We start from the raw sequence: 12,622 nt of genomic DNA, 5'->3' as shown, positions 1-12,622 counted from the left end.
CCTTCAATTTGGCGAGTTATTTAGAGAATGTACAGGAGTTAAGGAAAATACATCGTGTCCTATAAACACAGATGTTTTATAAAAGTGTCAAAATCCAATGAGTTAACAAAATAAAATTCCATTAAGTCATTTATACAGTGAATAAGTTCTTCTTGTGGAGAGGACAGCTGAGAATATGCTTCCACTGATAGAAAGTCACAAGAAAATGCTAAAGAGCTGCTAATTATTCTTTCAAAATATAAATATATAAATAAATGTATATTGAAAATAAAACACTGATACATAACCATGCTTAAATAACAGGCAGGTGCTCTTGAAAAATCTCTTGATAAGATATATTTATATTTTAACTGTATTACACTGTTTCATGACTGATCTTAAAAGTCGAGAATAAATCAGGTGTCACTTCTACTAATACTGTAATCCAGGGCTCAGGAACCGTAGGCCAGCTTTGGCACGCGATAGCTTAACCAACAGCGCACTGGCAGTAAGTTTACAACAGAGTTTTTTGGGAGCCAAATGACCTCTTTCACAGCCACTGACAGTTGCTGTCCCTGTCTTATTAAAGCACATTTTCATCATCAGGACAGAGACTCTTCTATATAATTACAATGTCCTGATTATGGGAGAACAATGTTTTTTTAAGTGTTGCCGATATGGATCAAATACAATTACAGATCTGTTGTTGTAATCCTTTCTATATCTGTTATATATGATGAGATTGCCTCTTTACTAATCCCATACAATTATTTACTGCACACATTTTGAACATACATCTGTGGTGTACAGAAAAACAACACATATAAAGCCTGATAATATTTCCTAGATGCATTCATACGTACTTTGTGTTTCTCTACAGGGTTTGAGGCTTTACGCAGAGTCTCAGCCTGAAGCTCATCAAACTGTTGCCTCCCCTGGTACATGACTATCCTCTTCTCATGGATCCAGGCCCGCTCAGCGACACTGCCAAAGAACTGGACGTGATACTCCCTGTGACCTGCACAGACACAGAGGAAGGAAAACAAGCTGTGGCGTCTGTGCTTCCACTTCCATACACGTGTGAGTGACTGGGAGTGATTTTTGGTGCACGTGCGCTCGTACCTCTGGTGTTGATGCGAGTGTGGACCTTCATCTGTGGGTCGGAGGAGACCATGCAGGGCCACCAGGGGTAGGTGCCCACTTTGGACCACACCAGATCTCCAATCACAAACTCCTTACAGAAGCCCGTCTCTTGGATCACTGATGGATGATGGACCTTCGGAACCTAAACGTGAACACAGACAAGTCACCGCTCTGTTTTGGATTGTAAAAGTGTGTTGTTGTGTCTTTACGGTAATCTGCAGTGATATGTGTGCAAAGAATTCAAACTACGGAGAGCGAACAGTTGAGCCCTTGCCTTCGGCGTCTTTGGTTCAGTTTTGATAACGGTCTTCTGAGGCTTCTCCGTCTGCACTGGAGGTGTTTCTATCGGCTGGGGCTGGATGTGGATGTCCTCCGTCTGGCCCGTGGTACCTGCCTGTGTTTGGCTCTCGTCCAGACTCTGTTCCTGGACCTGCAGCTGCAGCCTCGCACTCTTTTTCCTCTTCTCCTTCTTCCTCTCATGTCTGCGCTGCATCTGAGCGGCCTCGTTCTTCTGAGACTCCTTCTGAGTAAAATAGAAAAAGGACATCAGTTATCTTTTCTTCTTTTTTTTTGCTTTTAGTAACACACAAATGGATCTCTCTGTCTGCTGATATCAAACGTTCCTCAGATAAACACGTCTGAAGTTCTGTTAATTAGAATATGATTAAAAGTAAACTAAGACGCTCACAGTGTAACAATTCCTCAGGAATTTTAATTGGACAAATTAGAGTTAAAAAGTAATTTTGTGTTGTTCAATATACACTGCTATGTAATGTAATGTAATGTAAGACATGCTGTTAGCACGTAGAGCTGAATTTTACAGTCAATTAATCTATTGACAGAAAATTAATCAATGATTTTGATAATGGATCATTGTTCAAGGTAAACAAACGATGCTGGTTCCAGCTGACAAAAAGTAAAGATTATATAAAAGTACATTTTGGGTTAGGGAATATTGTTTGGACAAACAGGCAGCTCGGACTCCAGAAACGTGTAATTTAATTATTTTTTTTACAAGTAATTAATTAAAAGAGAAAGTAATTGTTTATTCAATAATTATTAGTTGAGGCACTAACTATATATAATTATACTTCTGGTTACTCTGTTCTGAGTTTAAATCTTGCTGTTTGCAGTGTCTCTGTGCAACGCCTCAGACATCTCAGTCCTTTCTTTATGTTTATTGTCTCAGATAAATAAACTGTATTATCTAATGTAAGTTATCTATAAACAGTGTGAGAAAGATTCAGACTACGATATTTTTTCTCTCTTTTAATTAACTTGAGTATAAAGTCTGACTTAATCTACAATGCCTTCAGGAGTAGTTTTTAAGGTTTTAAAAATAAATATAAAGTTGAGATTAACATTGCAGTCCTAAAATGTGCATGCACAGCAAGAAGAAGCCAAGAGGCTCACATTGATGAAAACTGTGAAATATGTCTAAAAGCTGATAAGTGGGCCTTGAGTTGAGAACTTTTGTCCACTCAAGGATTATTTTTTATAATCAGTTTAATTCCAGATTATTTCCCCCGAATAATCAATCACTTGTTTATTATTGTTTATATTAGTAAATAAATGTCCTCTGCATTTTTACAATGAAACAAAACTGAGATAAACAGCTGATCCTTAAATGTGAGAAGCAGGAACCAAAGTATATTTAGTATTTTTTCAAGAAAAATCACTTAAACAATGAACAAATATTGTTGCCAGTTACTTTTCTGTTGATTGACTGATTGATTATGCAACTGTTCATTTCAGCTTTAACATTAAGTATACGTGTTTTTTAAATTTCATAACATACAGAAGATTATACATTCCTATGCTATAGAAACAGTGTGTGTGTGTGTGTGTGTGTGTGTGTGTGTGTGTGTATCTGAATGCATTACCTGCAGTTCTTGCAGCAGGTCTCCACACAGCGCAGATTCAAACAGCTCTTTTCCGTTCTGATACGTCTTTATGATCTTCAGTTTGATCTCTGGAGAGCTGGTCTTTTTCAGCACCCCACCGGGGGTGTTGGACGGGGCATGAGAGGGTTGAGAAGAAGGGGTACTGTCCACAAGGGAGGGCGGAGGACTGGAGGAAGGCAGGTGTAATGGGGGAGGAGGCGGGAGAGTGTGGGTCATGATGTGAGGCGTCTGGGACAAGTGGTGCTGGGAGGGCAGCGGCGGCGGCGGAGGACTGTGTGGGTGCGGGTGGGTTTGTATATGTGGCGGGTTTGAGTGGAAGTGGTGTGTGTGGTGGTGGTGATGGGGGAGATGGTGATGGTGATGGTGGTGGAGGTGTGGGTGATGTGTGGGCAGAGGGGGAGACACAGGAGACAAAGGTCTCTCGTGGAGGCCAGGACCTCTCAGGACCGTCCCCTCCCCCGGCATGAGGCCGTGCTCTCCGTAGCTCCGTATGGCCCCGTAGCCGTTAGCCGAGCCGTTGGGAAACTGCGAGTACATCGAGAACTTGGCCTGCGGCTCGTACATTCCCAGACCCGGCGGGTAGCCGTTGGAGACCTGCGACATGTCCTCCGAGGCCGAAGGCGGGTAGGAAAACTCTGCATCCAGGGCAGCATCGTAGGAGGGTCCACCATCCTCGCCCGGGTCACTGCCGGTGTCACAGGTGCCTTCCTGTCTGATGTTGGCTGAGTCAATGAGCTGAGGGGGTTGCTGAATTGTATTTCCCATGATCCCTTGCATGAAAGAGAAGGAGAAATCCATTGTTGGGCTCCTGCATCCTTAACTGTCTTTTTCTTTGACTGGACCTGTTGGCAGACGTATACAATTAAAATGAGGCACAGACAGGATTAGATCATTATGACTGCAACAACTCCACACCGTGCTGACGACTCAAATACCTTGTTCAAGATCATCTTTCTCTACGAAGCCCTAAGAAATGACAGAACACGAAGTAGCAGCAGCTTGACATGTATCAGATGTACTCTGCCACTCTCTACGCATCGTGTATGTGCATCAGATACAGTGCCGACTGCAGACAGATTCAAAATATTTCATCCACAGAATCCAGAAACCAGCCAGTTCTCCTATTCTGTCATAATACCCTAACCCCTGGTTCACCGTGTGTCATTTGGTTTGTGGTAATTTAATTAAACATAAATGTATAATAATGATAATAATAATAATAATAATAATAATAATGTACATAAACCTGTACACCACAGCCTCTAGATAAGGTAAAACTGTAGGACCGGAGCCTCCCGGTGACCTCGTAGGTAAGATGCATGCATGCATAAAATATAAATACGACATCCCCACTTTGAGTCCAGCGAGGGACGTTTGCTGCATGTTATATTCGGTCTTTCCTGTTCATATCGACAATGTTAAAACAATAAAACCAATAATTCAAAAATGGTCTTGTAAAAAAACGTACCACCTGCTCTTACAATTTGATTTAACACTGTGCTTTAGTGGTGGATATTTACAGACAAATGTGCGTTAAACACAATAATTGCCTATCAGCGGCCTTTATGCTTTATGTGACGTGTTGTATCATCCAGAGCATACATACAGTATCTCTCCAATCCAACTTCAGCTCCTAATAAACCCAAGAGCGGAAACATTTAGTAGATTAATTTTCATAATCACTTTCAAACAAAACTGGCAAAAAAAATAAAAAAAATCACTGCTTCCTGCCTCTCAAATGTGATTATTGGGTGGTTTGTTAAGACTTATATAGTGGTAACTTTGGACTGTCAGACGATTGCCCCAAATTTTATAGATAAATGAAAATGAAATACTCAACAAATGAATCTGTAAAGAAAAAGGATTGTTAGTGCGATAAACCCACAGTGCTGTCTGGATGTTAGATACCAGTGGACAATAAGTGGACAATAAGTGGACTTTTATGGTCACCACTTCCCAAAATCACCATCACACATCTTAAACTTGCTCTCAAAACAGAAAACAAACTCCAGTTTGTGCTTCTGCCTGATAACTTTACACAGCCTCCTCATTGATAGCCATTAATCATCTGTGTGGTGCCTCTTTCCACAAACTATAGATCATTTTTGAGTTGTTTATTTTAACTTCATCAACACAAACACATGGTGGCCTGCTATCCCAAACAAAACAAAGAGCAGCTACCAGTGTCCAGTTTCCCCGCTCCTCTTTATTTAACTTGACAATTTAAATATCTAGTGATTAATTGATCCGGTTTTAAAGTGTTACGGCTGCTCAGTGAGTACACTGGCTGTGGTTGAATTGAACAGACTCGGGCTGCTCAGCGTTGCCCAAAGGTGGATAACGGTGATGTAAACACGCATAAAGGTGTCAACTAACGGTCACTGGCCACATATATCGACTTGTGGTGTTATTTTAGGGTTTCATATCCGCTGTGGTCAACATTAATACTTAGCTACAGCCTGTGTGGTTATATATATATATATATATATATTTTATATTATATTATATACACGACTGCGCAGACAAACATGTTTTCACTGAATGATCTTATAGCTTTCTGCGATGCTAGCCCGGAGCTAGCTGCCTGGCAACCAAAAGCCTCAGAACAGAAGAGACGTTAACCGTTTTTAACGGTCGGTGAAACGAACACGGCACGGGGGACACGACCGTTTGTCTCCAAGCACGCGCCACCGAACGTTCGCAGTGTTCCGTTCGTGCGCGTCACACATGGAACGAGATGAAAGAAAAAAAAAAAAAGCGAGCTAACGCTGGCTAGGCTAACGTTCCACTGCCCAATATGGCTGCCTTTGCCCCTTTAAATCAAATTGTCTGCCGTGATTAAAACCTCCATCGGCTCCGCGGGGGAGAAACACACGGCCGAAAAGCGGTCGGTGTGGAGAAAGAGGTGCGGGGAGGAGAAGAGGAAGAAGAGGAGGAGGAGGAGGAGTACAGGGGGGCACAACAACATGCAGCAGCCATGGTGAAACACGCTTATCTGTGAAGAGGAGAGAGCGAAAAGAGCTGCACAGATTGTATAGATGCCGAACTCGAGACATGCAGGGAAATTAAAAGAAAAACAAAAAAAACAACAGCCAGTACCTTCAGCGGGTCCCATTCTAAACACATACACCAGCCAGCAACGCTTCCTCGTTTAATCTATAAGGGGGAAAAATCAAAAATAAAAATCCCGTAATATAGATAAAGCGCAGGCCTTTCCTTTTTCGTTTTAACGCAATTCTCTACTGAGAGGGAGGAGGGGTGTTACGCTATCTGCTCGCTGCCCAATCCCAAAGCTTGGCTCTTCCTCAATGTAGGCTGCCGGAGCATTTAGAGAAAACCCTGCTACAGACAGATAATGTTCAGTTCTCGCTCCCCCTCCTCTCCGATGTGCAGCCTTCTTCTTAATAATAATCTCTAGCTCCCTCTTCCTCCGGTTCAACAAAAGCACCCTGGTAGTCCAATAGAGACACACACACACACCGGAGGGGTTATCAGGAGCACCTCGGGATGTGTAGTTCACTCCTCATGTGCTTTTAATAGGAAAGAGTGCAGCAGCATATACATGTAATATAAATCTACACAATAAATCTGAGGAAGAGGAGGAGGATGTAAAACAAGAAACAAGTCTATACAATAAATGTAAACATATATTAATAGTGTTGTTCTAGGGTGAAGGATTGGGATTAAATAATAAGTTTTAATGCTCTTTATTTCCAGTCGCGATGCAGAGGCTGTAGTTTGCACCAGCGGCTCTGATTGGCTTTTATAGCCTCCTCGCCTGATCTGGAGCAGAGAGGAGCCAAAACCAGGAGACCTCTCACTCCGCCTCCGTTTCGCGACACCGACACACACATGTTTGTAGGCTGTTGGTGTAACTGCGCACCACAAAGGTTATTGGATATTATTGACTAAATGAATTGGTGCTGTAGTTATTTAAAGCACCAGGAAAGTTGAGTGTGGGAGATTATCTTGAAAATATTAGTTTGATTTAAAAAACGTAACTCAAGTCCCATTTACTTCTGCAGGTTTAACTCACATTTTACAGTCTTCATGGAGGTAGCTCAGTTGTGATGATCTGATGACAACTGAGCTATGAGCTACAAGAAGCTTATTAAGAAAATATATACTGTCAGGGTCTTCAATCAATATCCTTCTTATAACGGCTATAACTTTATTACAATAATCCATATCTAACTCTTTTTAACAGGGAAAAACACATCGCACATCAGCAACAGGACACTTGAGAAATATCTCTTTGAATATTAAAATAATTGTACTCGGGCTGAACTAGTTTTAACGAGGGTTGTCTGTGTGTTGAAAAAAAGACCCCCCCAGGTGTTGAAAGTTTGGTTTTTTTTGTATATCGTGCCACAGTCTTATTTTGGATTTCTAACCGATCTTCTCCATTGGTCATTACAGATAATCTTTTCTCGCTACTTTCAATTAATAATAAGATATATATATTGGTTTTCTAGGGGTACACACCAAAAATCAGACTTAGTGATGATTAACAATCCAGTTTTAGTTTGTTATATGGCATCATCCCAAGTATGAGTCTCGTGTTTTCAACTACACAACATAAAATTGCTTGCATAAATACATTGTAATGGTATTACTAAATTGATTCTTACGGGTTTTTTTATATTCATAACATCTAGTTACTGTGATATCTTGTGACAGGAGGCTGAGCTGCTTTTGTTCGAACACTGACCTATCAATACCCTCGCTACATAACCGGTCTCTCCTGTAGTGTCGGTGGCCAATGAATTAATTGTAATGTGCAAAATAATATATTGGTGGATGCAAATCACTTTATGGCGAATATAGATCTAAGTCGTTATATAAGTTTCCCTTCCAAACACTGTGCTTTCCATACGCTCGATAGGAACAGGACTCCCTAGGAATGATTATAAGGTTTTACATTGTTGAGATTATCTAGGGGTACCTTATGTGGTTTACATGCATCAGCAATAACAGTTTTGTTGATATACCTTAAAAATAACTATGTAGCCGAATTGTGTCTTTGAGGAGAGAGAGGTACTACCTCGAATAACAATATAACTTACGTGACACTTAATGTGATATTTTGTATAATTTCAGTGAGCATAAGCTACCTAGGGGATAAGGATCCAATATAATTATTATGTAACCTTAATTTATACTAAAAGTCAGAAAATTCAGTTAGTCCTCAGTATTTTACTGTATAATCTGACATGGTTCTCTAAGCGTCCTTAGTGGTTATTAGTTCCACACCATATTGTGCTCACAAAGTAGTCGTAAAAAGTTTATAGTGGATATAAAGAGGTGAGTCGCGCGAAGGGTTTGTGGATCTACATACAACGTTGAATTAGTAATGTGGGTAGAATGATGTGAGTTAGATAGAGGGAACTAGAGGTTGAGATATAAGTCTAAATGCAAACTCGTAGAGGCAGTGAAAACTTTAGGACCAGGTGTATCTCTATATAACAATATAACAATGTTAAATAGATTAATTTGATACACTTAACTTGTGATACTTTTGGAATCTTTAACCAATTACCATACAATGTGGTTCCCAAAATGATTAGGACAAAGAGATGAGATTATTCTTGAATACGTGCCTGACGCGTAATATAATAAAGCGGTTGATGGATTTTAACTCCAAATGACGAACCTCAACTTATCTATTCTCAGAAATCCTAGTGACCTTTATGATAAAACATGGATAGAAGACAGACTTAAAATAAATTACTTTTAAGCTTCATAAACATACTGTTTGTTTATGATGTCCTGTGAAAGATATGTAAATCAGCTGCATTCTCAATAATCCCCATTTTATTACTATCAGGATTGGTAATTAATACTACACTATCGTATCTATGCTGCTTTTTTGCAACCTGATTACATTATTTACATCAGTTGTAAAAATGTTACACATGCTGGTGATACCCTTTCATACAAGGTACCATTTTCTCATCTGTGATAATCAGTGATAATATTGAGGATAAACATAATACGTCCAATCCCTGATGGTTGATGTTATTCGGTCTTTGCTCTTGAATTATTAATAAGTGAGCAGGGAAAGAACAACATGGAGTGTGGTGTGTACCGTCAAATACGTCTCCTCCGCCTCAAGTTCTGAAGTTTAAAAATAGGTCACTCGGATGTTAACATTTTACGAGTATAACTGTGGCAGAAGTGTATCTTTAATAATCAGACACTTTTAAATAATAAACATAAATCACACTAATCCTACATGAGCAACTAGGGCTGATGTTGAAAAAACGGGCTGAACTAGTTTTAACGAGGGTTGTCTGTGTGTTGAAAAAAAGACCCCCCCAGGTGTTGAAAGTTTGGTTTTTTTTGTATATCGTGCCACAGTCTTATTTTGGATTTCTAACCGATCTTCTCCATTGGTCATTACAGATAATCTTTTCTCGCTACTTTCAATTAATAATAAGATATATATATTGGTTTTCTAGGGGTACACACCAAAAATCAGACTTAGTGATGATTAACAATCCAGTTTTAGTTTGTTATATGGCATCATCCCAAGTATGAGTCTCGTGTTTTCAACTACACAACATAAAATTGCTTGCATAAATACATTGTAATGGTATTACTAAATTGATTCTTACGGGTTTTTTTATATTCATAACATCTAGTTACTGTGATATCTTGTGACAGGAGGCTGAGCTGCTTTTGTTCGAACACTGACCTATCAATACCCTCGCTACATAACCGGTCTCTCCTGTAGTGTCGGTGGCCAATGAATTAATTGTAATGTGCAAAATAATATATTGGTGGATGCAAATCACTTTATGGCGAATATAGATCTAAGTCGTTATATAAGTTTCCCTTCCAAACACTGTGCTTTCCATACGCTCGATAGGAACAGGACTCCCTAGGAATGATTATAAGGTTTTACATTGTTGAGATTATCTAGGGGTACCTTATGTGGTTTACATGCATCAGCAATAACAGTTTTGTTGATATACCTTAAAAATAACTATGTAGCCGAATTGTGTCTTTGAGGAGAGAGAGGTACTACCTCGAATAACAATATAACTTACGTGACACTTAATGTGATATTTTGTATAATTTCAGTGAGCATAAGCTACCTAGGGGATAAGGATCCAATATAATTATTATGTAACCTTAATTTATACTAAAAGTCAGAAAATTCAGTTAGTCCTCAGTATTTTACTGTATAATCTGACATGGTTCTCTAAGCGTCCTTAGTGGTTATTAGTTCCACACCATATTGTGCTCACAAAGTAGTCGTAAAAAGTTTATAGTGGATATAAAGAGGTGAGTCGCGCGAAGGGTTTGTGGATCTACATACAACGTTGAATTAGTAATGTGGGTAGAATGATGTGAGTTAGATAGAGGGAACTAGAGGTTGAGATATAAGTCTAAATGCAAACTCGTAGAGGCAGTGAAAACTTTAGGACCAGGTGTATCTCTATATAACAATATAACAATGTTAAATAGATTAATTTGATACACTTAACTTGTGATACTTTTGGAATCTTTAACCAATTACCATACAATGTGGTTCCCAAAATGATTAGGACAAAGAGATGAGATTATTCTTGAATACGTGCCTGACGCGTAATATAATAAAGCGGTTGATGGATTTTAACTCCAAATGACGAACCTCAACTTATCTATTCTCAGAAATCCTAGTGACCTTTATGATAAAACATGGATAGAAGACAGACTTAAAATAAATTACTTTTAAGCTTCATAAACATACTGTTTGTTTATGATGTCCTGTGAAAGATATGTAAATCAGCTGCATTCTCAATAATCCCCATTTTATTACTATCAGGATTGGTAATTAATACTACACTATCGTATCTATGCTGCTTTTTTGCAACCTGATTACATTATTTACATCAGTTGTAAAAATGTTACACATGCTGGTGATACCCTTTCATACAAGGTACCATTTTCTCATCTGTGATAATCAGTGATAATATTGAGGATAAACATAATACGTCCAATCCCTGATGGTTGATGTTATTCGGTCTTTGCTCTTGAATTATTAATAAGTGAGCAGGGAAAGAACAACATGGAGTGTGGTGTGTACCGTCAAATACGTCTCCTCCGCCTCAAGTTCTGAAGTTTAAAAATAGGTCACTCGGATGTTAACATTTTACGAGTATAACTGTGGCAGAAGTGTATCTTTAATAATCAGACACTTTTAAATAATAAACATAAATCACACTAATCCTACATGAGCAACTAGGGCTGATGTTGAAAAAATGAGTAACAGATTACATGTAACTGTAATCAGGATGCAAAAAAGACATAATGAGATTGTATTTACATTTAGTAAAAATGGGGATTATTTAGCAGGATTACAATTTTAAAATACAAAAACAAACATTTTTGATGCTAAAAATTATTTTTCTTCTTCTTTTCAAAGGTCACATTGTTCAGTTGTTTTATTAAATACACTTATTATACACACGTATCAATACTTCTCTTGTCCTTATTTACATATTTGGTATTGAGTTAATCCAAAAGTAACACAAAGTAGTCAAGTTACTTTACGTTTATATTGTGATACATGGATTAGATTACTGACTACATTTTTAACTAACTTTTTTTCCCTCTAACTCAAACACATATATTACTTTTGTAGAATAAAACATCTGAATTCAATTTATATCTTTTAAACTTTAGATGCTTTGTGGCCAATGTTGTGAAGTAACTAATTGCTAGTGATATTATTACAGTAATAGTAATATTATAATAGTAATATTATTACAGTAATAATATTTCTTTCCCCAGTAGCTAGTAGTGGAACTAATTACAAATACATTTCAGTAATCATTTTACAGTTACCCTCCTCCAAAACAATCGGCTACAATATTACTGTTATTACTGTACTGTAATAGGATATCCAACAATGTAATCACATCCTGGGATTGTAATCGTGGAGGAAACTAGTTTGGAAGATGGAAACTTAGACTTAGACTTTATTTGCCATTTGGATTTGCATCAAAATTAAATGACATTACAATGACACATAGCACAACAGGAATAGGAGAGGGCATCTGTACAGTCGAATCAAAATATGATATGCAGATATAAAACTTTGATAAAAAAACCCGTAGATAAATATATATTGCCACAATTTTCTAGTTGTGTAGTTCGAAGGAACACAACTCTTTACTTGCATTACAAACAAAACTGGATTTTGAATACTCAAAGTCTGATTTTTGTGTAAAATTACATTAATTAGTAGCGAAAAAGTAATGTACCTAGTAGTGTAACTAATAACTGTTGGCGAAATTAACATTGTATTTTTTAAAAGAGTAAAGAGCACTGCTTTGTCTTTAACACCAGAGTAACCCACTTTACAACTACGATCTCCTTCGGTGCGCACACAACATCTACGCAGTGCGCTGGACTTCCCAGTGCAGTGCTGCGACGAGGCTGCGCACGCAGGAGCGGACGGTCGGAGCTTCCCAACACCGCGCAACGCACGAACCGATTAAAACGGTTTAAAATCACCGTAATGGGGTTTATCACCTCACCGGGGCTCACTGTCGTCGTCCGCCGCTCACCATCTCCCGACTCGTTCGTGGATGGATTACGCTTGT

General features: G+C 38.6%; 1 protein-coding gene across 3 annotated transcripts in view; it reads right to left on the bottom strand.

Moving 5' to 3' along the window:
- Positions 1-6,466, bottom strand: part of nsd3 (nuclear receptor binding SET domain protein 3) — a 22,922-nt gene extending 16,456 nt beyond the window's left edge. The window contains exons 1-5 of one of the 3 annotated variants that reach the window (XM_035658193.1): positions 6,126-6,466; positions 3,006-3,868; positions 1,397-1,645; positions 1,102-1,264; positions 843-997 (exon numbers count right to left, since the gene is read on the bottom strand). In XM_035658193.1, coding sequence (XP_035514086.1) covers positions 843-997; positions 1,102-1,264; positions 1,397-1,645; positions 3,006-3,824 — 1,386 coding nt within the window. In that variant the 5' untranslated portion in view covers positions 3,825-3,868; positions 6,126-6,466. The remainder of the gene's footprint in view (positions 1-842; positions 998-1,101; positions 1,265-1,396; positions 1,646-3,005; positions 3,869-6,125) is intronic. The other 2 variants (XM_035658190.1, XM_035658192.1) reach the window with 2 other exon arrangements.
- Between the last annotated feature and the right edge of the window lie 6,156 nt (positions 6,467-12,622).

This window comes from Morone saxatilis, unplaced genomic scaffold, assembly GCF_004916995.1.
Source record: "Morone saxatilis isolate NCDOM2014 unplaced genomic scaffold, NCSU_SB_2.0 Contig16, whole genome shotgun sequence".
NCBI lineage: Eukaryota > Metazoa > Chordata > Actinopteri > Moronidae > Morone > Morone saxatilis.
This window is presented reverse-complemented; position numbering and strand designations above follow the sequence as displayed.